At 42.2% G+C, this 26,620-nt stretch overlaps 1 protein-coding gene across 1 annotated transcript in view; it reads left to right on the top strand.

Annotated features, from left to right (window-relative positions):
• Window positions 1–26,620, top strand: part of naaladl2 (N-acetylated alpha-linked acidic dipeptidase like 2) — a gene marked incomplete at its 5' end in the record, with an annotated part of 152,218 nt that overhangs the window by 77,704 nt on the left and 47,894 nt on the right. Inside the window, 3 exons of the mRNA XM_084473538.1 lie at window positions 3,078–3,265; window positions 7,928–8,056; window positions 20,154–20,300. Of these exons, the coding sequence (XP_084329664.1) occupies window positions 3,078–3,265; window positions 7,928–8,056; window positions 20,154–20,300 (464 nt within the window). The remainder of the gene's footprint in view (window positions 1–3,077; window positions 3,266–7,927; window positions 8,057–20,153; window positions 20,301–26,620) is intronic.

Here is a 26,620-nt window from a genome sequence, read left to right as displayed (position 1 = left end):
GCCCCACTTTAGTGGGCTCCTCTCACACAGGTTGATGATGTTTAACTCCTTTATCACAGTGTTGTTCAGTCAGAGTGGGGGCTCAGCTCTCCAGAGTCTGTGCAGTGATGGCTGGCTTAACCTGTGTGAATTGATTGTCCAATGCACCCCAGGTGTGCAGCCTCAGCCAGCCCCAGAGTCTGATCCATCTGACTCAGGCCGGGTGAGGCTGCCTGAACCAGCCCTCCAACCACACACACACCGATCCAGATATATGGATTCCACAACTACATCTCCTGCCCTAACACATGACCTATGAACACACACACACATGTTTTGGAGAGCACTAAATCGAGAAATGTAAAAGACCACAATGCAAAATACACAATAGAACCCATTTTATTTTGACACGAACGCATGGGAGGCGGTGGTGCCTTAACGATTTATTTTCCAGAAGGGCAATTCTTTAGCAAAATCGCAAACTATTTATCACCACTGCTTGTTTTAAATCATGAACATTGCATCAGAATCTCAATAGCTTCCTATCCCGGCATTGATCGTCTCTGCGTGAAGGATGGCGGTACAGTTTAACATATTGAATTACAGCGGAGTTCAGTTCCCTCTCCTTTATCGCCCGCAACATTCTTCCATTATTTCAACCGAGAAAAAATAACAAAACCCTTTCCCGTTGTGCCCGGCCTCAGGAATGGAATGAATGAGGATTCAAGAGCAACACGTTGTAAAAAAAGCCCTTTCTTTCTGGAGATTTGTAGCCCATATTACCTGCTTTACCGGCCCATTATGGCCAGCTAATATCATATTATAAATCAGTGTGGTAATATATTTCTTTTGCCGCTTCCACCAGCCAGACATCGGACGTGGCAGGTCGCCACATACTGTAGAGAAGATACCTCTAAATAGCCTCTTAGTGTGTGTGTGTGTGTGTGTGTCTCTCATTAATGAGATATGGAAGAGGTGAGGCCAAGACAAGATAAGGGGCCGACAAGACCAGATAAAGGGTAGACAATTAAAAAGTGAGTAGGGGGCAGAGGAAGAGGCGGATGAGGTAGATCATTTTGAAAAGGCATTCGTAAAGGACATCATATATTTCCATATGACCTGAGTTAATAGCGCCACCATGGTCCACTCGACCGAAAAAAATCGTAAGAAACTGAGGTGAAAAAAGCACATATATTGGTAATGGTTAAATGATTGGGCAACATTTTGATGAACTAATTTGGTCGAATCCTTCAAATGTAAGGTCATTGAGGACATTCCTGCATACACTTTTTTGTCCACGTTTCTGCCATTAAGAAGTGTTGTATTTCACGCGCCTGTGATTGACAGGCAAGATGGATTTTTTTCCGAAACCAATCAATGAAGAGATTGCTCTGTACGAGACATTCAATCTAAAATTTAATGTCTCATACAGAGGAAGGTGTAGTCAACTCAAAACAGATATTCACACAGAACATTTGACTCACTAAATGCTGACATATGCCATTTCTAACAAATTACACTAAAATAATGTTTATTACATATTACCTACAACATCTTTGATAGACCTATGAATATGCAGTCTAAGATGAACAGTATCCTAAGCTTTATTCACAGTAAGTTCTCTTAACCTTTAACCGGTTATACGATGAACTCACCACAACCAAATTTATAAGTGAACCTAGCTTGCACAACCCTATTCAACTTACTAATCAATTCTAATGTGTAGTTTAATGTAATGTATACGCACACACGCCTATAAACGCAATCTCTGATATCCATGTCTATTAAAATAGGGGAAGCGTAGGTGGAAGAAACTATAGACGGTGTGAAGCATGAAAGTTCAACTGAAAAAAAATAACTGAAAAAAAACTGGAGCGAGAAGAGCACCCAACAGCAGACATTGTTCAACAGAAGCATTTGTCACGCAAGGGTAAAAACACTGTCTCAGCACCCAGAACAACCAGCTCTTCCATCAGGGCACACACTCTCTGGCACACACACACACACACACACACACACACACACACAGTACACACTTGCATTCACTTGCACTCATACGGCTGCACACACTCTCTCAAACTCTCACACCCACAGACACACACACCAAAACCGATGCAGGCACACACTCAGACTCTTACTCACTCACGCACACACACATATTCACACACACACACACACACACACACACACACACACACACACACACACACACACAGATATATATGCATGCACATGCAAGGATATGTGGTTGACAATATATATATATCAGGTGAATGGTGGCAGAAGTGCAAATGCAGGTGCACTTACAGTCCGTGGGTTTGATCCCCTGCTTTATTTTAAAGCAGCAGTGTAAAGCAGCAGTGTGCAAAGTTATTACTCAACCAAAAGTTGAGTTTTCATGACGTGTCCCTCAAGTTTAAAATTAACCAAATGTTGTTTATTCCCCGCAGCAGTTACTCCATCAAACACTAGTATCTTCCAGTTAATTTACACAGGAGGGAACGCCTTCCTGCTGTAATAAATCAAAAACCTTAGCCCCAGCCCTAGGTTTTTCAATGTCCCTCTCTTTGCTTATACCCTTTATTGCTAATATTTACCCAGAAGTTGTTTGGAAATAACCGACTCACATTTATGCAACATAGGCACAAAATACAAGTTAAACCAATGAACTGTGGAGTCAGTGATATGCAATTGCAACTGTTGAATGTTTGTGGAAATGAAAAATGAGCCGACCTGTGTACTGACTTACTGAAGTTATTTATACATGGTTATAATTATGAGGTTAATTTGTCAGTAATTCAGTGTAGCGGTAACAATAGCGTTTCTAGATCCATGATCGTGTTTTTATTACATGCATCATTTACTTTGAGAAATGTACAGGCAATTATTAAGTCACCGAAATGAGCTTATAATCATTTCCAATACGAGTGTTTTCGTTTTTTTATTACCTCCTGTCAGTGATAAAGTACAGGCTACACGCTAATTAATGTTAAACAGCCCTAAGCCAAGTCAAGCTTTGAGAGAGAGAGAGAGAGTGGGGGAGAGAGAGCTATCATAGTATGTATATTTTATACAGTCCATTTTCCCGCTTTTTCCAGATCGCCATGTGCTGGTCGGCAGCCATCATGACAGCAGTCAGGGGGGCGGGGCCTCAGCCATTATGACACAACTCATCTCCACGATGATGGAGCAGACCAAAGGTGGCTGGGCACCGGACAGGACCACCGTGTTTTGCTCCTGGGGGGGCTCCGCCCTGGGTCACATCGGGTCCCTTCAATGGGGTCAGGTGAGGATATTCTATTTTTGAGTGGTGAATGAAGTCCCTGAATAATTGCTTGTAGCTTTAACTGTTGATTGAATCCAAATCTTTATGGTGTTGCCCCTGATAAAGACTGTAGCCTACCAGACGCTTGGAATTTAGGGAGATAGCTCACCAAACCTACCTAAAACGTTTGGTAACCTTAAGCACTACACAGCCTGAAGAGCTACGTGCATCTTCGCGGAAATCGAATGGGCCTTCTGGTTCAAGTAATGAAGTGTCCTGAGCTGAGCAGCTGGCGTGTGTGTGTGTGTGTGTGTGTGTGTGTGTGTGTGTGTGTGTGTGTGTGTGTGTGTGTGTGTGTGTGTGTGTGTGTGTGTGTGTGTGTGTGTGTGTGTGTGTGTGGCATACAAATGTAAAGCACTTTGAGTGGCTCTTATGGCTATGGTAGCTCTACACGAGGGTGGTCCATTAACCACGTGTCTGGAAGGACCTGACTCACACTTGAGTGTGAGTCAGGACACATAGACACCAACATGTGTCTATGTGTCTGTTGGCTTTGCTCAAATGTATCTCCTGAAAAGGCGTCGTTTCTCTTGTTTCTCTGTAAATTATATATATATATATATATATATATATATATATATATATATATATACTGTTGGGGCAGAGTCAATACAATTCAATAAAAAAAAAAATGTCAGAGCCAAGGTGGGCTGTAGAGTTTGGTGTTTGATTATCTGATTTCATTTGAAAAAAAGAGTATAAGATTGTTTTAAATTTGTAACAATTTTAAATAAATACACACACCTGCCAAAGGGATGTGATAGACTTGGACACTTACACTTACACGTGGACATTGTGAAAAAAAAAAAAAGTGTCACTAAGAGGGGTCTTTGAGTGATTTTGATAAGTTCCCTGAATCATAAGATCAGAAACTTAAGTGGGAGGTGTTGTGTTTTCTGTGGAGTTATGTCATTTGTGTAGTTTTGTTATTTCTTATTTACATGTTTCAATCAAATGTTTACGTTAAACTCAGCAGCCCAATAGTGTAGTCCCTCTTTAAGAGAGGGGTGCGCTGTGGGTCTACGTGACCGGTGTTTACCCCGTGAAAAGGAAGCGCAAGATTAGTTTGATTTTGTACTTAGTTTCAACCCGGTATGCAGCCACTTGGTTTATTACCTGACTGACTGACTGACTGACTGCTTCCCTTTTGAAGATAAATAAACAAACAAAAGTGGAATTACTGAGTAGTATCCTTTGTACACCGGGTTGCCCTTTCCGTGGGGAGAAAACGGAACAATATGGGAAATAAATAACAAAATAATTCAAATTGTAATGTTTATTTTATAAAACAAATTTGATTAATCTTACATACCATAAATATAATTTTTTGTTTGGTTGTCAACTGCAGTAATACAACTTAATGCATAACACAACTTTTATATAGTGCCTTTAATGACAACATTATTACCTCTGATCATATCCATAATTAAGATACTACTCATGTTAAAGATGAAATACTATAAACTTTGTTGCAATACTGACAAAAAAAGGGTGTTTAGATCTAGCATAATTAACCTAAGCATAAGAGGTTAGGTTAATTAAATTCTTACCCACTGGGATTGTCTAACTGAGCTTGTGGTTTGTTGCCTTTGTAGCTTTTGTGCTACAGTTCAAAGCTGCTCATGTTGCGCCGTTGTGTAGACAGTGACTAATTAAAAGAGAAACAAAGAATGCAGATGCTTCCATATGGCTGATCTACAATATCTAAGATATGATTGAACAGGCAGCCTTCAATGCTCTGGGCATGTATACCAATGCTGAGCAGGCCCTGTGGACCACAATTTGGATCAAAGGGACCAAAGAGCCAAAATATTGCCAATTCAGCACTTTCAACAGCCAAGATGGCTGCCACTGATGTGTCAAACAGTTCGATGCGCTGTCTATCTAATTGTATTCAGGGGCATTTTGGTCTGCTCCCCTCTTGATAATAGCCATTGGAAGTCAAAAATGAATTGAGAGGTTCCAGACTGAAATTGGTCCAGCGATGTCAGGTGGCAATAACCTGTCATTGTAGCTGCTTTCACATATGGACATACAACCGTCTATTCTCCCACTATTCTCCCGACGGGCCTTATATGTAAATGACATATCCTGACGTTGGACCTCCTGAAAAAAGACTACCCCTCAGGTAGTATTTTAGCCGGCGGAAATGTTAATTACCTTATATGTGAATGAGCAGTAGAATGTCGGCATTCCAGACCAGTTGAGTGGGCGTGTTGATGACACTTCGGTCTATGTTTGCATGTCATTGAGTGGCACCCTATACGATAGCCTACGATCACCCTATTGACTTTTGTTCGCTGAATGGTTTAAAGCATATTTAAATGTGGCACTGCTTTTCAGTCATTTGTGGTGAACGCTAAATGATAGGTCTTATTGTAACCCTCAAAGTACACATCATACAATAAATTACAATACATGAGTTCACAGCTGCACGCGTACATAAAAAATGTTTAATTTTATTTTTATGTTACACCTTTCCTGCTGTCGGCTCCCAGACCGTAGTCGAGGAGCACTGGGGAGACGTTCCCTCCAGGGCCGATGTTCTCTCGGGGGTAACACACACTCACTTCACTTTGACCGGCAGTGGCTCTGCTTATAGGTTTGAAAATGGTCGGAATGAAGCGGCCACCGATTCTTGACAGGCTGGGTACTTTATTCTTAGTTTCACTAACTTTACAGTACACGTTTGCACAGACACAACCGGACTCATTGATTCATCGATCGATGCGGATGTTGTGGATGCAACGGAATATATGCTGCATCGCTGCATACAACATTTAAGATGATTGCGATATGTTCTGCCCGTTCTAGCTCTGTGCTGTCTGCGGTCAACATGCATTCACTACACACTACGCGGCTGAATTAAAAGTCCATGTTTTTCTAAATGTTGCTCATCAACGACGTTGTAAAATAACTACGATCTTTCATTCATTGCGCCGCGGCCGAACTGACGGGGGTATTCTCTGATATTATGAACCTTACAGACTGCGTCGGGTTCTCCAACTCTCTGGTACTTCCACAACAAGTAAAGACTCCTAGTCGGGTTTATCTCGCCCATGGGGAAAAGGAATTGGGGGAAATTAACTTTGGCTTTGACTCTGTGAAGTCCAGATTGAAACGCGACATGGAGGAGAAAGCGATGTTTCAGCAGACTGCTGTCAGTTCACTTCGGGTCCATATCATTTCTCAGACGATCCATTGTTCCGACCTCTCGGTCATATGCGGACTCGTCCGCCGGCACATACGACCGAGAGGTCGGAACAATGGAGAGTCGGAGAAATTATATGGACCCGAAGTGAGCTGACAGCTGCCTACTGAGAACATCTTTCTCGAATGCCGGGTTTGTTGTTGCTGGTGACGTAAAGAGGTCAACCGGTGGCTCTATTACCACTAGTTGAAATGAGCACAGCGCCACCTATCGTACCGGGGCATGGCGCGCTTCGGCCAATTAATCGATTTACTCACCGCCATGTATACGCAGACAATTGCAGTTGTCCAATTGAGGAGCATATACGAGCTATGGCTTTAATCGAATTAAGCTGTGCATGTAAACGTACTGATTGAAGAGGATGGATTCTTCTTCTCAGATGAAAAGATGTGTTTGCTTTACCTTCCACAAGATTCACAGGGAATTGATTCATGATTGTATTCTTTCTTTTCAGCAAGAAAAAAACACCATCAAATAGTTATCGGCTGGAGTTTTGTTAACAATGGGGAGTTTTGTTAATTATTGTCCAGCCAGATTCCGAACACCAGGATGATGTAAACCATGGCCAATGCTTCACAGAGATAGTTGGTGGTAATTGTCAGAGATTGACATAGCTCACTGCAATTCAACCAGGCTATCCTGTTGCCATTGTTGGAGTGGGAGTTCCAACCAACCAATCATCATACCAAAGATCAGATGAGAAAAAACTGTTAAGGACTCAACTGTGATTCCAAACCAGAGAAAGATTTATTCACCAACAAGCTTGTTAGCCTTGTTAGCTTGTTAGCCTGTTCAGGGAAGTGTTCATGAACCAACCACACACTGAGACCAATCCCGTTCATTTGCACTAATTCTAATGTGTTGTTCTTAAGGCAATCTTGTTCCGCAGCGTAACAACATGGTGGAAAAACAAAGCAATGAGGCCGCCCTTCCCATCACCCAGAAGCACGTTGCATTACTTCAGTGTGCGTAGCGCACACATTAAAACCGACTGCAGTTTTACCACCTGCGTCGTTCAGCTGGATCGTAAAATTATTAAGCACCCATTAACTAGGCTATACAGTGGAAGATTGGTGGCCAATCAAATAACAGTAATTGAGCACTAATTAACAGACTACTGGCATTGTGTCTAAAAGGTGAATCACGCGTCTTTGTCTCCCGCCGAGGCGTTGCGAGCTGTGATGTATCTGGATTTGAAGACTACAAAAAAAGCATCTCGCCACTATAGTTATACAACTTTACCTATATTTATTCACCTGTATATATTTGACCTGTAACCCTATAACATCCGCTTCCTTGAGATGCATGTAAAGTGTCTGCGACAATGGGGTCTGTTTATTCGTGAGGATAATTAAACACAAACACTTGTGGTGCGTGTGTGTGTGTGTGCGTGTGCGCGTGTCCCCTTCTAGGAGCACAGGGTGGTCCTACAGAGCAGTGCGGTATCCTACGTGAGCCTGAACTCTCCAGTCAGAGGGACAGAGAGGCTGAGGGCCACGGCCTCCCCTGCTCTGCTGCAGCTCACCTCGGACATCCAGAGAGTAAGTACACACTCTAGCAGTACTATAGAGATGAATACTAGGATCAGAACTCACCTCGGACATCCAGAGAGTAAGTACACACTCTAGCAGTACTATAGAGATGAATACTAGGATCAGAACTCACCTCGGACATCCAGAGAGTAAGTACACACTCTAGCAGTACTATAGAGATGAATACTAGGATCAGAACTCACCTCGGACATCCAGAGAGTAAGTACCCACTCTAGCAGTACTAAAGAGACTACTACTTGGATCAGAACTCACCTCTGACGTACAGAGAGCGAGAACACACTCTAGTAGTACTATAGAGACGAATAGTAAGATCAGAACTCACCTCTGAAATATAGAGAGTAAGTACACACTCTAGTAGAACTATAGAGACAAATACTAGATCAGAAATCACCTCGGACATTTAGAATTGAATACTGCTACTATAGTACTATTACTACATTATTAAATGACTTGACCATGACCACTGTCTTTCTGTCTTTACCAAACCACTGATACTACTTCATCTAATATCACGACCAAGTAAGTGCTTTTCCTCTTTTTGTGGTCAATAAACTATTTTTAGCAAAACATTTTAATGCACAAGGCTTAGCTAGAGGTATAGTAATTGTTTTAGCTCATCGCTATATTTCATCAGGAACACCGTCTGTTGTGAGGATCTAGCTGCCGAACCTTTGAACCTGCTCATAGTTGCCATGGTAACCACCCTATTAATGCATTGCATTTGTCCACATCCTCTGCCAAATGAGTCAGTCATCGTCAGCCACTATACAGAGTAGTAATACAGTAGTATTATGGTGTTTTGGTTCTCTTATATAAAAGGATTGTCTGCACATAACACACATTTGCTTTGTTTACCATATCCTGTCCACTGAGCAGCTGCACTGTATGTATGTGTATATAAAGCACATAATACCTACAATCATAACAATGTCGTACCGTATACCTCTATTCAATCTGCCTACCACACAAAAAGTCCATCTGAATGAACAGTATGTACTTTCTCACTCCCACATTGTTTTTTCTCTTAAGAGGAAAGGAACCTCTAACTAAGGAACCTCTATCTTGTGTAATATCCTTTGGGTAGACTTCTACAGTCTCTATGGCACAGCTCTTCACAGACTATTTCCCCCTGAAAGGGTTTCTGTCATGATTAGCATGAGCAATATTGTACCTCCATCCATGAAAGCCCATGGAGGGAGGCCAAGGAGGTGCGACAGGCCCCTGAGCTAGGCTGGGCCCAGGGGGTGAGACAGGCCCAGGATGTGAATGAGACCCATGAAGTAGATGAGACGCAGGAGGTGAGACAGGCCCCTGAGGTGAGGGAGACCCAGGAAGGTGAGGCCAGCCACTGAGGTGAGGCAGGCCCAGGGGGTGAGGGAGACCCATAAGGTAGGGGAGACCCATGAAGTAGAGGAGAACCAGGAGGTGAGACAGGACCCTGAGGTAGGGGGGAACCAGGAGGTGAGACAGGACCCTGAGGTAGGGGGGAACCAGGAGGTGAGGCAGGACCCTGAGGTAGGGGGGAACCAGGAGGTGAGGCAGGCCCAGGGGGTGAGGGAGACCCAGGACTTAGGGGAGAACCAGGAGGTGAGGCCAGCCACTGAGGTGAGGAAGGCCCAGTAGGTGAGGGAGGCCCCTAGTAGGGGAGACCCAGCGTTGTGCTGGTGGCTGCTGGGGACCACAGTTCTTATCCTCTCCGTCTGCAGAGTCTCTGCTGTGCACCATGGCTTGTATATTCCTGAATGTGCAGCGTTCTTCGTCCGTCTCTCAACCATCATAAACCGAACATTGCTTTATTTATTTTATCCTCAGGTGGATCTTAATTCATGCAGTGCGGGTCTAGTAGATTCAACATCAGGTGCCAGTGCGGCATCCCACCTTTAGGTCTAAGGGCCGTAAAGCTGCTTCATTATCGGTGTAAAGTGCTGATATCAGAAAGGACTTACCAGAGAGCTGGCCGTGGTCCAGAGTCAATGCATTAGCAAGAATAACCCCCACCTTCATCCATCGCGCCCCACCCCGCAGGTATTTAGGAGACGGCGGGGGCTTAAGTGTGTCATTAATCATGTTTGGGGCCGTGTTGGTGTTTTTTGCGGGGGGGACCGGTAATGCCCTCCTACTTATCTTACTTGGCAGCGCGGCAGCTCTACTTGTTGTTGACTTCAGAGTTGGAGACGCAAAAGAAAGAGAGAAAAAAAAAAGAATCGGGTGCTTGGGAACCAATTATAATGCAAACACAAATAATTTGTGTGTGTGTGTGTTTGTGTTTGTGTCTGTGCGTGGAGGGGATGGGGTCACAGTGAACGAATGAAAGAAAAGAGTTGGGCGAGAGAGAGAGAGAGAGAGAGAGAGAGAGAGAGAGAGAGAGAGAGAGAGAGAGAGAGAGAGAGAGAGAGAGAGAGAGAGAGAGAGAGAGAGAGAGAGAGAGAGGGGTGGCGGGGGAGAGAGTGTGAACAACAGGATGTGGTGTGATTCATCCAGAGAACAATGCGCAACAAACAGACAGACCTGTCCTTTAATTGGGCCCTGTTTCACAGGATGTGTGTCTGTGGGTCCCTTTAGTGGCGTGTGTATGTGGGAGGACGCCTGCTAACGGCTGCCTCCTTTAAAACAAAATGGATTTGGACATTGTCGGCCGGAAATAGGATCTGGCTGGGTGTGATTCACTGCCTCGCTGTCCTCACTTTATTTTTTGTGTGTGTGTGTGTGTGTGTGTGTGTGTGTGTCTCTCTCTCTCTCTCTCTCTCTCTCGCTCTCTCTCTCTCTCTCTCTCTCTCTCTTTGTGTACTTATGTGTGTGTATCTCTCGCTCTCTTTTTGTGTACCTGTGTGTGTGTGTGTGTGTGTGTCTCTCTCTCTCTCTCTCTCTCTCTCTCTCTCTCTCTCTCTCTCTTTCCATTGACCTTTGGAATAGGCATCAGTTCCCACTGGGCTACATACCTTAATGTTTCTGAGATTCTGCAACTCCACTGGGACTACATGCAGTAGTGTATAGGTAAACGTGTCCATACAGGTTAATAATGTGAGGCAGTGTGTGTGTGTGTGTGTGTCCTGCGGTAGGAAAGTCCCCTAGGAAGGAAAAGAGTCGAGTATCAAGCAAAACAAAACTGTAACCATTATCCTTAGACATGCAGAAAGGTGTTTTTCCGAGCTGACAATGAAGTCATCCTGAAACAACAAAAATGTTGCTTGCCAGGAAATGAGGATCTGCATGCCGGTGTGGCGGTTCCCCAGGGGGAAGTCCTCTGCTGACCACTGTGGCGTATGACAGGTGTTAATTATTTCAGTGTGAGCAGAGCGCCCAGTCCGTCATCCATCATTCATACTTACTTTCTGCAGATGCACACCGCGCCGTAACCCCATAGTGATCATCAATCTTTAATTTGGTGTGGGGTTCACTCTCTCACTCTCTCTCTCTGTATATCCATATATACCATATCTTGTATTTTTCTCTCTCTCTGTAAATGTGTGTGTGTGTCTCTCTTGCTCGCTCTCTCTCTCTGTCTCTCTCTCTCTATGTAAATGTGTGTGTATCTCGCTCGCTCGCTCTCTCTCTCTCTCTTTCTCTCTATCTATCTATCTATCTATCTATCTATCTATCTATCTATCTATCTATCTATCTATCTCACTCTCTGTATATCCATATATACCATATCTTGTATTTTTCTCTCTCTCCCTCTCTATGTGTAACTGTGTCTCTCTCTCTCTTTCTCTCTCTCTCTCTCTGTCTCTCTCAATCTGTGTATATCCATATAGACCATATCTTGTATCTCTCTCTCTCTCTCTCTCTCTCTCTCTCTCATTATCTTGTCCACATTGTCTTGTCTCCCATGTTGACCTACCTCATGGCAGGCTGATGGTATCTCCATGTACATTCTGGCCCACAGTGGAGGATTTTATACAAACCTCCCCTAAAAAAACGGACTCCCGACCTCCAGTTGAGAATTCTTCATGGTGCTATAGCCTCCAATGCTTTTATTTCTGTTCCTAATCCTTCTGTTCTTAACACCTGTCCATTTTGTTGCCTTCGAGAGACTATTTATCATGTTTTTACAGAGTGCAAGAGGCTCACAAGCTTCTTCTCTCTTTTAACATTGGTTTTTAGTTTTTTTGATGTGGTTTTTACTGAGAGGGTTTTTATCATTGGAGCTGCCTACAAAAAAGAGAAAAAATAAAAATTTTAGCTCCTTAATTTCCTTTCAGGTGAGGCAAAGATGGTCTATTTACATTAGCAGAAAAAACTGTGGAGAACAGGGAAGGGCAGGAGGCAAAGGCAGTGTGGCTGGTCAATATTAGAGCGAGACTGGCAAGATTTTAGCTTTTATAAACACATTGGAGATTTGTTTTTTGCTTTTAAACAGTGCTGGTGTTTTAATGACATTGTCTGTTCAGTTGTTGATGAAGAGTTGGTGTGTGCACAAGTTTTTATTGGATAAGATATTTTTTCTAAACATACGTAAAAACTAAAATGATGTAAATAAAGTGTCAATCAAATCAAAAAAATATCTCTCATTATCTCATCCACATTGTCTTGTCTCCCATGTTGACCTACATCATGGCAAGCTGATGGTATTTCCATGTAGATTCCATTCAGCACCAAAACGGTCAGAGTTGTAATGGTTTTTGTGAGAACCATGGCCGATTGTTTTCCAATTAGTTGAGGAGCCATGTGTCCACCACTCATATGAAAGGGCTTGAACACCCTAAGCAGGTGTTTGAGCTCTCCAGTGCCACCTCTCACATTGCACACGTTGTGTGGATCCCCATCCTAACCAGCACTAGCGAGCCCACGATCGAGGACCTAGCCTAGTGCAAAAAGTGATTGCTTTTTCCACAAAAGTGCCAACAAGAAGGTCACCATCAAGTACTGTTTAAAATGCATGAGTGTGAACCACTTTTAAAAGAAGGGGGTTCACACTCAATCAGCTATGAGTAAAACACATGTGCATACAAGGACGAGTCCTGTACTTAGAGCTGGCCTAAGACGGATCCTCCGGCTCCAGGTCGCAGGTCTTTGGGCAGAGAGAGTGCCTTTCTGTTTAATACCACATGATCCAAACAGTGGACATCCGTTGGCATGTTTTTTTTTTTGTTTTTTTTTATAGAAGGTCCCTTTAATGAATTAATCACAGATTGAAGATGACCTGTGGCCTTGCAAATATACATAATTGCTCTTGGGTGGTATAAATCAATGTCACTTTCATAAATGTGGCTTCCTATCTCTCTCTTTCATTGGGCCAAACAAATGGAAGGTCATATTTAAAACGCACTCATCTATTACATGATTAATTACTGCATAGAAAGATGGTATGAGGAGTTATTATCTAACATATTAAATACATCTTGTTTTATCGGTGGAAAGAAATTATAAATTGCTCTGATTGCTTGCATATAACATCCCGCAATATGGGAGAATGATTCTCAAACAAATGCTAAGGCTTAAAGACTACGGATCACATCACTTAGATGTTTAAAGTTCCCATGGCATGCTACTTTATGGATGCTTATATATAGGTGTTAGTGGGCCCCTAATACAGTATTTGAAGACTCATTGTTGGACAGTCCAACAATGAGCTCTCCACAAACGTGCCGTTTTTAGAGGCGGGTCAAGGTGGAGGGTGGGGGTGTGGCCCTGAGCAGCTTGCGGCCACGGTACCATGCGCTAGTGTTTACAGTGGAGCACTGAACACTCTGGGTGCTCCGGCGGGAGTCCTGGAGCTTTATATCTAAATAATATCATATTATATTTAGGTATCTATATAATATAATATATATTATCATGGTCAAAAGCTGTTTGTGCCTCCGGATGATATTATGAATCTCAAACGACTGCGTCTGGGTCTCAGACGCCTCTGGTTCTTCTGCTGCCCACTGCCGCGGCAGTGGGGCTCCGGCGGGAGACAACCCCAGGCAACAGGCAGCGTTCAGCGAGCAGCGGGGCTCCGGCGGACAACCCTGGGTAACAATCCCTTTCTCCCCCCAGTCGCGGTTCCCAATTCCTTCTCAACCATGGCCGAGATAACCTGCACTTCTAATCTCGTTGTGGAAATACCAGAGACCTCAGAGAACCCGACGCAGTCTAGTCTTTTCACCAAATGGGAGCTTTATGCAAGTTGTTGTGTTGCGTGTTATGCCCCATAACACCAACAGCAGAATGGTTATCCAAATAACAAAGAACACTTGCGTTACAGTGTGTGTATTCACACACACACGTGGCGCTTGCACGGTCCTAGCTCATTGTCTCAGGGCGGGCCAAGGAGAGAAAGGGGAGGTAACCTGGCCCCATATGACGACATATGGGGCCAGATCCCAAATCCATTTTTCCAGTTCATTTTTTCAAAGGCGGAGCAAGATAACGCAATTTTTAGCTACTGGGGGACCATAAGCAGGCTAGGGGAACTCATATTAATGTTAGAAAACCTCATAAAGTGAAAATGTCATGCCATCGGACCTTTAAATGTGAGTGACAGTAGAATAAGCTGAACATTTTGATGTAACATATGTCTATACAGTATAAAAACTGTAGGAGCAGCAGCAGTTTACACATTGTGAGGAGTGGGTGGCATCTGCTCACCATTTGTCCTCTCTCTGTTCTCTCTCTCTCTCTCTCTCACTCTGTCTTGCTGTCTCTCCTCTCTGTCTCTCTCTCTCTCTCTCTGTCTCTCCTCTCTCTGTCTCTCTCTCTGTCTCTATCTGTCTCTCTCTCACTCTGTCTCCTCTCCATCCATCTTCTCTGTCTTTCTCTTACGCTCTGTCTGTCTCCCCTCTCTCTGTTCTTCATCTCTCTGTCCATCCTCTCTGTCTCTCCTCTCTGTCTCTCCTCTCTCTGTCTCTCCTCTCTGTCTCTCCTCTCTGTCTCTCTCTGTCTCTCTCTCTCTCTCTCTCTCTCTCTCTCTCTCTCTCTCTCTCTCTCTTCCCCCCTCTTTTCCTCCACTCTATTCCTACCCGATCTGTTCCTTGTCTCTCCGTCTCTCCCCCCTATGTTGCTCCTCTGTCTATCCCCCCTCTGTTCCTCAAAGTTTAAAATGAAGAAAATTGGGCTTCAGCACCCAGTATCTTGTCAAGTATAACTTTATTAGTATTTGAAAGAATTTTAGAGTGATTCTAACTTGACTTGTTTTGTTTTTTGCGCTCACTTTGAGGCAAGGATCTTTTGCTGGCATCGGCAGGATGAGGCTTGCTTTTTTATATATAAAATATTATATATATATATATATCCATTTGATAAGAATCCAGACATGCTAGTCAACCCTTGACAGATAGAGCTGGCTAGCAAGAGCGAGCACCATTCTACGACTCTGTCGCAAGCCCAAGATACCGTGTCACAGATACCCTTAATACTGATAATGCAGCACAATTTTGAATATACTACGGCTTGCACTGGTAAAATAACAACTCTGACAATTTAAGTTGCGTAAATGCTCTTAAGAAGTGCTGAAACGCTATTTAGAGGTGGATAAACGCTATTTCTGAAATGTAGGAGGTGCGTCAACAATGGTGTGTTTAGCCTCCACGACAGCCCTGATTACACAAACCTCATACACACATCCACACAGAAATTCAAATACACAAATGGTCTCTCCCACACCAAATGTGAACACGTACAGAGACAACTCTTCACATGCAGACACAAACAAAATTATGTTTTCATTTGCCGTCCACAATGACAGTCATTCACACACACACCTTGATTAACACACACACACACACACACACACACACACACACACACACACACACACACACATACCAACACACACACAAAAAACACACACACATATGCATTCTCCACCAAGGCCACACGTGTGCAAACAAAGGCCCAAAACAAACTCCCCCACCCCAAAAAACTAATTTCCAAGCTGTCATACATCAAGCTGTGTCCAACTTTTTGAAACAAGGAATTCATCATGATTAACATACTTCATTACAAACCCATTGATTAAACATTGTAGGAACGTGAGTGCACACTCACACACACACACACACACACACACACACACACACACACAGTGTTTGCGGTGCTTATTGCTAACATGGCACATATCCTGAATGGGAATGATGTAAAAACACCACCTCGGCTCTCGGGTGTAATTATCGCATCATGTTGTTATTTCACAGCCTCCTGGAGTCACTTGACCCCCACAACAGCGAAACCCATACCTCGTTAGGACTATTAATTAGTATTCTGAATGGCGTGCTGTATATGCAATTAAATTCGGAGCTGTGCGAGTGCATAGTTAAACTTTTTTCTTACATAATAAGACTTACATGCCGTTGCTTTGTATCGTATCCTCAGACACGAACAGGATTAGCATTCAAAAGCGGTTAGCATCCATAGATGCAGCATAGTGGATGTGGACGGCACCACTTTGTAACATCATTGGAGAAAGGTGGCGTTTATTAAATTATATGGACATAAGTAGTGGACTCAATATGAGGTTAAAGGACATATTTCGATTTTATTCAAAGACAAAACACTAAGGATCTACCCGTCGGTAGACTTTAACGGAAACGCACAGAAGTAGTAACTCCGCAAATCCATCACATGGTCAACTCTTTTGGCATGATGTCTAAGGGAACAGAAAAGGTTTGAATGTGTGTTAGATTATTATAATTATGTAATGTATGTAATGTTATTACATTTTACCTTCTTCTTCTTCTCAATTATTGTCAGTTTGGCTTCTAATGGTGCTCACCACCAGAGTGAGTCAATGGACACTCCTTGTATAGGAAATATTTCAAAGTTTTGGTAGACTTTCAAATATATAGGTGAAAAATATATATAAAAAATAGTTTCTCTCTGGATTGCTACAAAACTTAAGAAAACAAGAAAAAAAGTTTAACAAAAGTATTCTCCTTTAAAATGTCTTTATTTGTGTCTCTAAACTTACAAACAACTTGTCCTTGAAAGGTTTTGGGTGATAAAAGAAGACATTTCTGAATAGAAAAAAAAAAGCAGAAAGTAAAACAAGCTATGTAGTAGTGAATTTTGATGTGTTATGTTTTTCTTCCAATAAATGTCCTTATTGTTTGTTAAACCCCTTTGTGTAATAGAGGTGGCACTATCCAATCATTTTATTTTCTAAGTAGAGCACATTGTATACCGTAAGTCTAAAAGTACACGCAATATAAGGAAAAAAAAACAATAAAGTCGGGCAGCATTTCCGAACCAAAAATTATCGTAAAAAATTGAAAATTCAAATTCAAACTGTCATCAGCAGCATTCAAACTTGTGCTGGTGAAAATAGTTCTCCACTTTGGTACTATGTATTGCATTTTTCAATGTTCGGCCAAAATGAATGGGTTTCTGCATGCTGAAATGCATCATTCACAATTTATTAATGATTGTTAATCTGTCTAACGTGTCTACATTGGCTTTATCTATGGTTTGTTTATCATGTTCAAATGTGAACACTGTGCATGTTCAGACATAAGAGAGCTCTCACTTTTTGATGTAGTACATGAATAACGGTATAATATATTAGTCTATATTACAGTATATAAGGCTTATTGTTGGCATATTTTCTGTCAAATTGAATGCAGGTGACATAAACTGACGCACGCATTGTGGTCATGCTGTGAAAAGGTGAGGCACAGCCTCGCCTTTAGCTGTTGGAAACGCTGCTCATCCGATTTAATATTTTCCATCGTTTGAATCGTTTGAGTGTGAGACAATTCAGTTCAGTTGGACACACCGACACACAAGCATTTGCAACACATACTACGATAACACATAAACACTGGACAACTTACTTGCACTGTATGAATTTCCGAAGTCAAGAATCCTACACACAGATAATAATAAACCACATCCACCTTGACACATTATTGATCCAGAACCAAAACTACCTCCCTGGACCATCATCACTGTTCTGGATGGAGCTCTGCAGTTGGCATGCTAAACAGAGAGAGAGAGAGAGAGAGAGAGAGAGAGAGAGAGAGAGGAGAGAGAGAGAGAGAGAGAGAGAGAGAGAGAGAGAGATGAGAGAGAGAGAGAGAGAGAGAGAGAGAGAGGAGAGAGAGAGAGAGAGAGAGAGAGAGAGAGAGAGAGAGAGAGAGAGAGACGGTGAACGGTGAACTCCACACCAAATTTACTATTGACTATGAAGCAAACGCTATAGAGCGAGTATGGAAAGTACTATTTTGTCATGTGCCACTGCCTCCATGTCCCTACTTCTTTAACACAGCTCATCTGTGTTACTGTGGTAACTGTGTCAACATTCTTGACATGTGTGATGGCGACGTTGCGTAAAAGTGGGCTTCCGTCGTCGTCATGATTTTTCCTTGTTCTTTTACCACGTGTTAGTCACATACTATGCGAATCCACTCTGACACAAGGCTGTGTGGGGAGTTGAAGCAAAGGCCACATGTCATGGTGTAAGCGGTAAGCCAACATATTAGTGTTGGGTTAGGGAGAGTTCTGTATGGTGGCAGGTGCTACTGCATGCAGGTTCCAAACGACTGCCTGGGATTAATAATGTACTATCTGATGTTGACATTGCTTGAACTGCAAATCGTCGTTTTGGATATAAGCATATGGCCATGCAATGCTTCTTTGATAGCTCTAAATACGACTAGACTGATATATGATATTAATGAATAATGGTGAAGCATGGTAATTTTTTATGTATTCAGAATAAATGTAACAAACTGGGAAAATACAAAGACAGCTTGTAGTTGAATGTAAGAAGAAGCTCAATGAAAGAGCATCAACAGTATTGTGGCCAGAAGGTTGCAATGTTTTGCGCCTCCTTTTACCCTTACTATTTGAAATTCAACGCCACAAAACCATTCGCTGTTGCTAACAACATTAAAGCCTCATACCTTAATGAAAAGCCCTTGATAAGCCCACTTTCACCTTCAACTTTAACCGTCATTTACTAACCTCATATTCCTTTGTAAAGCATCATCAAATGTGGCATGTGAATGTCTTCATGCCGCGATATCGCCCCGGCTGACATGCGACTTGGACTTGAACCGACGTGGGTATTATGTGTGTGTGTCTCATTTGGCTTACGTAACCTTGTCAGCCATCGCATTGTATTAACTGTGGGAGCAGATTCGCCGGCCTGAGGGTACTATGTATTACATTCCAAAACTGGCCAGTAAATCCCAGCGAGCAAAGGTTCCACAGCAAAGAAAGAATTCCCTCTCTCCTTATCATGGCATACAAAGAAATAAAATATTGATCCTCACTACGTCAACGTGCTGGCTGGAATTACCTATTCTCCCTGCTACTTCCTCTTTAGTTTTCTCTACCTCGATTGTGCTTCTCTCCTGCCAACGATCCCCCGCTATGAAGTCATTATCTCTTTCACGCTGTTTGTATTTCTGATTCTTCTTTTTTTTTGTCAGAAATATGTGAATTAAATAATAGCTTTAAGGTAGTTCAGTTTTTCCTCAGTTTTTCATGGTATATATATATATGTATATATTTATTTTTGCAGTATTATTTTGCTCTCCTCTTGTTAGGAGGTTAGGTCCTAACAGTAATGATGTAATCGTTGTAATCGCTGAATACAACACATTGTGTATTATGCATGGCATGCATTACATCCACTGTGTTTGTGTTTCATTTCATTTCAGTTAAAGTATAGAATAGTGGAATCACTGTGGTGGTCCGGCCGGCCGGGCCAGGGGCGTCCAGGTCTAATGCCTCTAAGTACTTGAGTGCCGCCTGCCTCCTGGCCGCCTCTGTGGCTAAAAGATTGACTATCGATAAGCGGTTTTGCACAAACAGCCTAGCCGCAGCCGCTCCTAATGAATGCCCTGTTGAGGGAGCCTCATAGGGCCTAGCCACTGGCGCCAGGAGAAATGCCAGAAAGGAAGAAAAAATAAACTGCAGCCAAGTGTTTCACTCGCCGCCGTGAAAGGGGTTGGACTCTAAAAGGGGAACTCGACATGACTGTCATCGCTGGAAACGGGTTCAAGAGTGGGAGAGAAGAGTGTCATCTCCCACCTGCCCCTCATTCCCGCCATTGTCTCTCTGCTTCATCCACTTGTGTGTTGTTTAATAACCCAAAAATGTAAATGTTGGTTGTCTGGTTTTCGCTAATATGTGTGCCCTCTGGTCCCCCTGATCCCAGAGACAGCTGCTGAGCTGCATGCGTGGTGGGAACTGCCCCGGACCCAACGTCAGCTCCTCGCAGTTGCCAGGAGACGTGAGCTTCTTTGCCAACCAATTGGCTGTGCCCACCGTGGAGTTTGCCTTTGAGCAGAGCAAAGACGAAGAGGTAGGCCCGCCGAAACCCATTAGATGCGGACACAAAGGTCTCATTAATAAAGGCCCCTTGGAACACTCACAGCCTTCATCAGGAACAAACATAGTCCTTTTTGAGAAGCGAACAATCTTTACAAAGCTTATCATGTGCAGCATGGAAGAGAGATCATGATGGGGAATCTGTGTAATAGTAGAGACACATTCATACTGTTTATCATAAAGTGTTCATTATTGATGCATCAATGCGAAATGATCAAACATATTTGGCTATTCCTTTGGCACTTTCACTTTATAAAATATGTAATGCACAGTGTAAGCGTAAAGTTAGAGTAACACAGTGCTTATTAAATTAAAGGCTGACATTAAAAGGAAAATTATGGTTTTAATTAATACCAAACAAAACTTCTTACGTCAATATGTGACCTTTAGTTTTTCAATCTTCAAAATAAGCTTTGCCATGGCTTTCTGCTTGTTTAACTGTCAAAGTTGTAATGAGTTGCAGAAGCACGTCAGAATGAGCATTTTGTCTGGACCACTGACTTCATTAAGTTCTACATTTATTTTTATTAAATTACCTTTCCCTCTCCTGGGCTTTCAGTGTGAGATGTAATCAGTGGAGTTCAGGTAAATGCCGTAGTAGTAATTTTTTTTCCCACCCAATTCTCAAACTGGCACATCCAATATCTGATTTGATAAGAACCATCTGCACCCTCTGCATGGCTTTTACTATCATTTAGTTACCGGTAAATATTTCATGATAATATCCCAAATTTGGTTTGACACGTCGGGATATGGTTTGTGTCTCAATTCTGGCCGCAAGCACAGAGCATTAGATGGAGGAATTATGCATGCCCTCCTGCTTTCCTTCCATTAAAAATGCAATGTTTCTGTTTGTTTATCTGCTGCAAGGGGTGGAAAATGTGAGACTTTAGCCTGGACTTGTATGTCCTACTGCAGTATGGGCCTGGGCATCAGATAGTGTCAGGCATCCTTTAGTAGAGATTGACTGGGAGTTTGTATCGGTGGTGAGCTGCCCCCAGGTCATCCTCAGCAACAGATCACTGATAGACACTGCCTTTATTCATTCATTTTTCATGCACTGTTTGGTAAGTTTTAATCTATCAAAGTGATTCACTGTTCTGCTATCTGTTTAAAAGCGTATATTTAGAAATAACTAAAATGACAAGAAAGAACCTAAATAATGAAAAGCATGTTAGGATGAGGCACTACTGGGCACCACGGCCATCGGTGTACTCAACAACATGGTTTGTCAAGACTTCTCTCCAGAATTATCAACATCTGTCCCCGGTAAATAGTAAGTGTAGTTGCAGAAGCTGTCAAATTTCCTATTCCAGTTCCAGCACCTGTTATTGCAAAGAAATCCTTTGGCACTGGTCATATGGATTGCTTTTTAACAGCAAATTTTGTTTGCGGATACAAACTGATGGAAAGAGGTAATGGTATATGTCGGCTATGCAATTGCCGAAGTACCGGGAATCTGACACAGTGGGAATTATACCTAGAAAATAAAGTATTTTTCGTTCATGACAGTGAGGGAGTTGGGACTTGAACTATGTTTTGATGACCAAAAACACAGTTGTGTGTTTAATTAAACAGAGACAAACAGGGGGAAGAAAGCCTTAATAGACTTGAGAACCCATAAACATGAAATGCATATTCCCCAGGGTATCGACGGCAGCCATCTGAATTCGTCCAGAGAGCTCATCAGATTTCACTTTAATGATGGGTCCGCCTATGACCGAAAATGCTATTTCATTATACCCATTCAGAGTGGCCTTCTGTCCCTTTTTCAAATGCCATCCCTCGTATCATGTGTCTGGGCTGTAAAATGCAGCAAAGCGGAGCCTTGTTAAGTATCCGTGGACACCTGTCATCGCCCCACCACCCCCACGCCGACACAGGCACACACACACACACACACACACACACACACACACACACACACCCACTCCTGCGAGGCTGGGACTGATGAGTGGCAATGAAATGATAGTAAATTACGTTTGCATCCCTGCAATCCTCAGCACAGCTGGCAAGGCCAAGTACCCCTCCGGTGCCTGAAACGGTGATGACACCAGCAAGCCGTCGAGGAGGCCTAGGCCCGCCGACGCGCGCGCACACGCACACACACACATACACACACACACACACACACACACACACACACACACACACACACACACACACACACACGCATGCATATCCGTCATGCACACACGTATATAATGCACACGCACATGCCCACACATAAGCACACATGCATCATGGACACATACACACACACACACACACACACACACACACACACACACACACACACACTAGCACACACTGATAGACACACATATAAAGGTCTGTCTAAGTGAGCCGTGTGAGTTTGTCTGTGTCTGTCCACGTGTGTGAGTGTGTAGGGGGAGATATAGAGACTGATGTAAAACAGAGCAGTAAACCAGGAGGTTAAATAGAGACTAAATTTGCATAAATTTGTTCTTCTCACAATTTTATAGATAAGGCCTATTGTGAATTGGGTCAGGATGGTTTGTAATAAAAAAAATGGGTCCCCAGAAAAAATTTTGGGAAACACTGGTCTATATGAATATCAATCAAAATGAAAAAAATATGACTTTGCAGAGCGATGTTTTTAATTAGCACTGGGTAGGTGTGCAGCTCACCCATTACTGATGAAAGCTGGGTGGTTCTTGGTTTCCCAAGACTTGCTGGATCACCGAGCCTGTTCTAGTTGAAACTGACCATAGCTACTCATTGCTTCAAGTTGTCACTTTGAATTACAACGCAGCTCTGCTTGTAAGTGTGTGCGCGCATGCGTGTGTGTGGTCTTTTCAAAAGCATGTACGAATGTAGTTCTCTTTTAAAATGCTATGTATATTCTGAGAAAAAATAGCACATTACATACATTACGAGATTTACGAGATTTTTTCATTGAGATTTCCGACTTTCGCTTCTACTACTACTGCAACTACTGCTCCTACTAGCACTATTGCTAAAGTCATAGAGCGACAATGCCAGATACTGCTTGTCACATTCCAGAATACATTGAAACTTAGATGAAGTGAATACATAAGGTCATCATGCACAGCCATGGGGTCTGCTTAAATCACAAGCATAGTGGGCCTTCCTAGACACCACTTTCTACACCACATTCTTTATTTTGCCTGCTAGATTCATTCATTATAATTCAACAAAGACTCACACAGAGTTAACAATAGATATTTAAATAAACATTAGTGGGAAATGTGAAATCAAAATAATTGAAAATAAATAATCAGCCATATTTTATATATATTAAAGAAGCAATATTGTTATCTCAGCCAAGCCGGCTCACTGCAGCACCAATGTGATGATGCCAGCTGTTCACTGAGTATTTTGATAGACCAAAACGGGACGCAACCTGCACTTCTGCATTTTTACCTCAACGCTGCACAGCAACACATTCTCAGGGATTGTTTTTTAAAGACAATTTACTAATTGTGTCAACTCACAGTATATTAAATGTGGCTTTTACTTGTAGTATATTATAGGTTATCACTTACCAAGTTGCAATTAGCCTTTTGTTGTATAAAACCTAAATGTTATGTATTACATTGTCTGCAAATAGCTGATGCCACTGAATTATACATGATTTCAGATTTACTTAACACCCTGTATTGTATCACAACATGATTATATACTGGCCCATTAACCACTTTGACCATTTCGCTGTGAGTAGAATACAGTATAAAATATAAATACAATATAAAAATGTCTTCATGTAGTAGCCAGTAATTGATTGGTTGGTTGGTTGATTGATTGATTGATTGATTGATGTCAAAGGTTAAGAAACTGTAACATTTCAGTTTTGATGTGATGTGTACTGGTTCACTGACTGTCTTATGCAGACTTTTGAGTTGAGGGGGATCAAGCATTGATTGACATTTGGCATGCAATCGATGATGGAAGGCCAAAAGGTCACTCTGTGGTTTGAGATGTTGGTCGATTTAGCTTGTGTGACTGATGTCCTCAAATGTTCATGTCTTAAGCAATTGTACTTTAGTTTGAAGCATTTTTCATATTGATTTAATTCCAATCACCCAGTGATTGTGGTTGAACATGGCTTACGGCGGATTAAATGAGGACTTTAGAGTCTGCGTCAACAGTGTCCGGATACACAGTGCCACTCAAATGCTTAATGAAGTCCACCATTCATGGTGGCTGTTCCGGCTGTCCCCTGAATCAGAATCACTGACGTCTCAATGGATGAACAGCCATGTGCAGATTATTCCAAGTAGTCTAGCGCCATTTGTGTCTTGTCATTCATGCTCCTAGGGAAAACCTGCGTGATATCTGCTTACTTATTTTTGCCAATCTGACAAGCATAAACCTTCATTGAAACTCCTTTCTATCAAAGCATGGATAAGCTGAGTGAAAATATTTCCAGTGGAGCAAACACACGTTGGATTGTCCGTTGCACGTGGTTTCCTTGGTCTTCTTCAATGCTGCCTCTCTGTCTGTAAAAATGTAAAACCTGCGGACGATGAGCTGGATTACCAGTTATTGTTCAATAAAGCGACTGGGGGCCACTCAGACAGCCCACAGCCTGTCAGATGGGGACAATCACGCGGGGGAGGTGAAGAAGAAGTTAAGCTTCATATCCATCAGTTGCTGACCCATTGTATGGGGGATGAGGGACAGCTACCTTTGAGAATGTCAATTAGAAAACAAGGCAGTGTAATATCACAGCAGTATTGCCAGACCTCTGGCAATGCCGTTGTGATTGTAACCTTAACATTGGTACAAATTATAGGTATGGAATGTCAAGAACATGGACACCCAGCTATTGACTTTAATTAGAGGGATACAGACGAGCAGTTGAAGCTCAATCAGTCCCAGATTCACTGCGCTTCACAGTATCATTTGTATTTTGGGCAGCCTTCTTCAGAATGTGTGTCACAGGTGTGTAATGCTTTTGCCGTTTGGGTTGCTAGGCTCTCCTTGAATGGCAACTTCCTTAGGACAGCTTTGCAGGAGTGGGACTTTGTTTTAATGTGGAAGCACAGATGGACCACCTCAGGCACATTCTTCCCACGCTCTTTAAATGCCAGGCCTGCTGAACCGCTAGCATGAAAGACACTGACATTAGTAACAATTCATAATTTGTGATTTAATGTTCTTGTTAATGATGAATTTAACGAGAAAAAATACATCACTTATCATATGTCTAAGCACTTGAATCATGATTTACAACATATTTTATTGACGTGTCATTAAACAGAAATTGATTAACTCGATAAATTCAATAAAGAAAAAGGGAAAAAAAGACTTGCCATTGAAAGGATTTTCATGAATTTAATAAATAAATTAAGCTAATGGGAATTTTAATGAACTGTGATAATCATCATTGAATATAATGAAGGTATATATATAATCTGTTTCTATATGCTCTCCTAGTACTACAACCCCAGTACTGAAACCTGTACAGTTATAGCCATGCTTTGCACTGCTGTGCATTCAGTGAATATCAGGCCATGTCTTTGCTCTTGGTTCAGACAGCAGACATAAATCTGAAGATGAGAGGGCAGATCCCTTAAAGGCTAATAGTGTCTTTTTACAACCATGCGTTCTCTTCATTTACCATGGCTCACCCTCCACCTAGAAATAAAGGTGGAGAGACACTTATATTCTGGTACTTAGAAATAGGCTGGTAGATATTGGTAGAGACGTGCGCTTGTACCCTCACCTCCACAGAACTAATTAGAAACAATTCAACCTCTACAAAGGCAGTCATTCGTTTTTTTCGTTTTGTCGAGCTCAAATAGAAAATCGGGTTCAAAGTCAACGTATCATAACCAAACCTGTCAAAGATTGATACTGTAGGAAAATAGATGAACCTCTCTCTCATCAAGTTTATTTTCTTTCCTTCAGGCCTTAAACGATATCCATATCAAATATTTGCATATTACAGCTAGTGCTTCAAGAAACTCCATGGTTCTAACTACAAGTAAGAAGTCAGTAAACAGATCGTCAAAGATATTAAACTTTGATATTGAAACATTGATGATGTCTTGGAGAGCCGTGTTCCTCCCACAAATGGGCACGGATATTCTTTGTAAACTGATGCAATACTTTCAATTGGTTTATATTTATGTGTTTATACCATTTGGCAAACAGATGTATCTCTTTATCCTCCATACATACAAAAAAAGACACGCACCACTATTTTTTCATTTGATGATTAAGAAAGTGATTTATTCCCCGAGTCAAAAATTAATTTCTGATTGCAGTTCGGATCTTTGACCACACGTCACAAAGTCACTACGT

This window comes from Micromesistius poutassou, assembly GCF_964030765.1.
Source record: "Micromesistius poutassou genome assembly, chromosome: 9".
Classification (NCBI taxonomy): Eukaryota; Metazoa; Chordata; class Actinopteri; order Gadiformes; family Gadidae; genus Micromesistius; species Micromesistius poutassou.
This window is presented reverse-complemented; position numbering and strand designations above follow the sequence as displayed.